Source organism: Hippopotamus amphibius, chromosome 10, assembly GCF_030028045.1.
Source record: "Hippopotamus amphibius kiboko isolate mHipAmp2 chromosome 10, mHipAmp2.hap2, whole genome shotgun sequence".
NCBI lineage: Eukaryota > Metazoa > Chordata > Mammalia > Artiodactyla > Hippopotamidae > Hippopotamus > Hippopotamus amphibius.
In genome coordinates this window covers 71,400,190-71,404,939 of record NC_080195.1, presented here as the reverse complement: position 1 = coordinate 71,404,939, position 4,750 = coordinate 71,400,190, and the positions used below count along the sequence as shown (strand labels likewise).

General features: G+C 36.0%; 1 protein-coding gene across 1 annotated transcript; it reads left to right on the top strand.

Annotated features, from left to right (window-relative positions):
- Nucleotides 1-485: 485 nt before the first annotated feature.
- On the top strand, nucleotides 486-1,427 carry LOC130830380 (olfactory receptor 5K1). The gene has a single exon (XM_057697590.1). The coding sequence runs from the start codon at nucleotides 486-488 to the stop codon at nucleotides 1,425-1,427; it is 942 nt and encodes a 313-aa protein (XP_057553573.1).
- The last annotated feature ends 3,323 nt before the right edge of the window (nucleotides 1,428-4,750 follow it).

Here is a 4,750-nt window from a genome sequence, read left to right as displayed (position 1 = left end):
TAGACAGTTGTGTTGTTTCCACCTGTGACTATCCTAAGTAATGTCTATATGAACATGGATGTACAAAAATAATCTTTCAGGCAACTTTGTTAATCTGTACAGATACAGTCACCAAAATTGTTTGGGAACACTGATACCAATTGCCAACACCTAAATTATAAATCAGCTCTACCTAATCCACATAAAGTTTTTTGCACTGAATATTTCTCTCAAGACCTCAAAGCCACCTTTGTGAATCTAATCTGATTTTTTTTTCTTGAAAATATGCTGGAAAAATGTTAAATAACTAGCTTAAAAGGTAAGCGCTCTCGGAGATTGATATCCCAGAGAAATGGGTATGCACCAAAATCCCCGTGACTTGTGAAAGCATTGTGGAAGATGCTCCTTATTGTTCTGGGACAGAGAGAGCTCAGCAGTTGAATTGGACATATTATAAATTACTACCTCATTTCTCCACAATTTTTTTCTCAACAGCGGAGTCAGGAATGGCTACAGAAAATCATACTGTAAAATATGAGTTTATCCTCACAGGATTTACAGACTACCCAGAGTTGAAGACCATTCTGTTTGTGGTGTTCTTTGCCATCTATCTGATCACCATGGTGGGGAATCTTGGCCTGGTGATGCTGATTTCAAAAGAGCATCGTCTTCACACACCAATGTACATCTTTCTGGGCAACCTCGCTCTTGTGGATTCTTGCTGTGCCTGTGCCATTACTCCTAAGATGTTATGGAACTTCTTTTCTGAAAACAAAACAGTTTCCCTCTATGAATGCATGGCGCAATTTTATTTTCTTTGCACTGTTGAAACTGCAGATTGCTTTCTTCTGGCAGCAATGGCCTATGATCGTTATGTGGCCATATGCAGCCCTCTGCAGTATCACAGCACAATGTCAAAGAAACTCTGCATTCAGATGACCACAGGGGCCTACATAGCTGGAAACCTACATTCTATGATTCATGTAGGACTTCTGTTTAGGTTAGCTTTCTGTGGATCAAATCACATCAACCACTTTTACTGTGATGTTCTTCCTTTATACAGGCTCTCCTGTGTGGACCCTTATGTCAATGAACTGGTACTATTTATCTTTTCAGGCTCAATTCAAGTCTTCACAATCGGTAGTGTCTTAACATCTTATCTCTACATTCTCTTTACTATTTTCAAAATGAAATCCAGAGAGGGAACGGTCAAAGCCTTTTCTACCTGTGCATCCCACTTTTTGTCAGTTTCATTATTTTACGGATCTCTTTTTTTCATGTACATTAGACCAAATTTGCTTGAAGAAGGGGATAAAGATATACCAGCTGCTATTTTGTTTACAGAAGTAGTTCCTTTACTAAATCCTTTTATTTATAGCCTAAGAAATAAGGAAGTAACAACTATCTTGAGAAAAATTCTGAAGAAAAAAAATCTCAAAAAAGTTTGAAATAGATGGTTTCTACTATATCTTAATGATTTAAATGCAGAAAAAAACTTCCAAGTGAAATTACACAGAGAAAATGCACAAATTGTATGTAAAATATTAAAATACATCATAATACAATCAATTGAAGTAGCAATATGTAAGGGAGAAAACATACAGGAAGGAGAAAATTATACTAGATGGTAATTCAAAATAAAAATCAAAACCAAATTTTGAATTAATTCAAGAAACAACACAGTATGCTCCCAAGGTCATGGATTGTGTCAGCATCAGGACTACTCAGCACCCAAAAGAAAAACAAGTTATATCTCAATAAAACTGAAAAAGGTTTTTAAATTGTCAGACTGAGGAAAAGGAAAGGAAGAAAACCAACAAAATTAGCAGTTTCAAATATAAAGGAAAATCCTATTAAGCATTAATAGCCAGCCCACACAATAGCTTGGAGCATAAGGGCTCCAGTTAAGCTAAAAGGGTTTAAGCGTATATGAACCTTCAACCAATGAAATCACTTACAACCATGAGTGACAAAGTTGAGGCAAGTAAATTTTGAGGAATCACTTTTAATAGCATCTTGAGGGACACTGTAGTTAGAATAGAGGTAGTTAGGAAATAAATGTGTGAAATAAAAATGAATATTATATTTCCAAGTTGAATTTCCTATGGAGTTGTATACTTAAAGATGGAATGTCAATTTCCAAGAGTAGTTGTCTTCACAGACATTTATTTATTCCCATATGTACATGCATACAGATGTCATAACATAAAGTTCCAGGCAAGCAGTCAAACCTCCTTTAGGATTTGAAGAGTTCATTGTCAGTGAGCTAGGCTAAACTTCTCTATGCACCTTCCTGAGATGTGAGGAAGGGGTTCAACAATGGGGACCCTCATTACATTATATGTATGTGAAAAAAAAGTATGCTTGTTGAAGTGTGGATAGGGCTCATTTCAAATATTTTTTTTCTTTTTCCTTATTGCAAGACCTGAAGTTCTGGAATGTAGGTAGAACTGCATGGTCTTCATGTGACATAATGATAGAATTACTTTCCAGTTATTTATTCAACACAGATCTATTGAGAGCCTGCTATGTGGAAGCACTGCTCTAGGTGCTGGGATATATCAGTTACCAAAATACCAGGTTTTCTATCTTCTTAAATAATAGAACATTGCCATAATCTTAGTGACTAACTTCTGGACCAAGAAGGACCATTATCAAGCAAAAGAAAAATTCCCCCTTCTACCTCTTCTCTTGATGCTCTGAGGTCATACCTAAAGTCCCAGAAGGCAATTGTCAGGTTGTAGCTATGGTCCAGCCTAGCCAGCCACCCAAGGCTGACTTCACAGGAAAATCAACATGTTGAGTGTATTTAGAGAAAGTGGTAGAAATGCAAGTACAGTATTTTTAATTCCCTAGCTTATGAATACAAAATTATAACCACTTAGTTTATATTTGTAACCTCCATAAAAATCTGATCCAGCTCATCCCATATAAGCAGATATTTCAAGATTGAAAATGGAGACATTTCAAGATTTCCTTTGTTGTTTCAAATTTAAACCCCATCAGTTTAGGATTTGCCCAACCCCACCTCCATTCTTTCTTAGCATCTAAATGTATAGGTACTGGCCTGATAAGGCACTGAAGGCAGGTGTCATGTTACAGATAGACCTTTGTCCATGCTGAGGTCTTCTAAGATGTCTAATCCTCTGACCTCCTGGTTATCTCTTCATGCCACCATCAGTTCTGGTTTCAGCATTCATGTCTAGTCCCAGGCTAGACATGAAAGCATGATTTCAGCTAAATCATCTACTTGTCACATTTACAAGGCTTGAAGTCTGCTGGCTTGCTCTCTCTTTCTCTGCTAATTTTTGAGTAAATTCTCTTAACCTCCCCCTCTAGGATATTTAAGAGGATGGAAAAAATTGTATTTTTGTAACTGATACATCCCAGCACCTAGTTGAAGGAAAAGTTCAGGAAAAGCTAAAGGGCTCCATTCTTACACTTCTGATGACCCACTGTACCAGTATGCCACAGGATTTTTAAAGCATTCATGGGTCCTTCCACAAGGTCCTTTTACCCATAGATCTCCAAACTTCTATGGACATTTGATTGTCTCCCCATCTCATTCCCAGGACAACCTTGGGAATTTAAGTCACAGAGCCCCATCTCAACAAACATCAATTATTCCCCTCTGACTTTTCTTTTTTCCCCCAATCCGCTGAATCCTTATTTCTACAGTAATACCTAGCTCTTAAATCATTATAAATGTTTCCCAAATCTACTTTGATGGAATAAATTTTTACGTTGGTACAGTCCTCAAAAGTGAGGCTTTCTCAATGTACTTTCTCTGTCTGGATTTTCAAAGGTATATTTAAGGAAAAAAGAATGTGAGATTGACATTGTTGTGCTCTGATCTCCCTCTCTTGAAGCCATAAATCTGACCTTCATAAGCTGCTGTCTAAAATGGCAGGAATGATCATTGGGCAAAACAGAATTACAGGCAGGCTTCATCTAAGTATTGCTGATTATAGGGAGAAAAATCCCATAAAATGAATCCTTTTAAAATCTTGACCAATATTTCATAGTAAGTGGAGAAAAAGAGATCTGTTTAGGACTTTACTTTGAAAAATAAAACACTTGTGGAAATAAATACTTTACCTCAAAATTTAGTTATAATCGCAGATATGTATTAATTTTACAAAGAATGAAACAAGTGCCAAGTGTTTCCTTGGCATCATAATATTTTCCAGAAGAATAAAGAATAACTAGATACAAAGTTAACTTTTGAATTCAAGGAATAATAACAATGAATGATTAAAATGGAGCAATTTTGTAAAATATCCAAAGGCTCCACCAATTTTCCAAAGTGTCCCTCTTAATCCTTATCGTACAAATTCTTAGCTATTGAATTTGTTTTTATTATTCTCATTTATTATTCATTTTTCAGTTCTTCTGACTCTACCAGGCCCTGCTTGTCAATGGGACTTCGCGTTTCCTTCAGGCAGTTCCCCAACACCACTTTCATCAACTTTGTGAAGCTTATTGCAACTTTCTTAAGATCATTTCTCATTAAATTTGAATAATGCTCACTATATCAGAAAACCAGTGAGCCCAAGTAAGACATCAGCCCAATGGACAAAGATAGTGGTATTAAGCAGGAAGGAATTTTAAAGGGAAATCAATTCTATAAATATCTAGTTCAGGAATATTTGTGTGTTATTACAATTCTTACTTCCCTAAGAAAGTTTTGTCGCTTCAAGGACTTGCAGACTGATACCTCATTATATACACAAAGATTAATGTTTCTGCTAATTTGTAGATATTTTTAATG

What these genes read in the sequence shown, in the direction of transcription:
- LOC130830380 (XM_057697590.1), top strand. Translation starts at nt 486, where the DNA reads ATGGCTACAGAAAATCATACTGTAAAATATGAGTTTATCCTCACAGGA.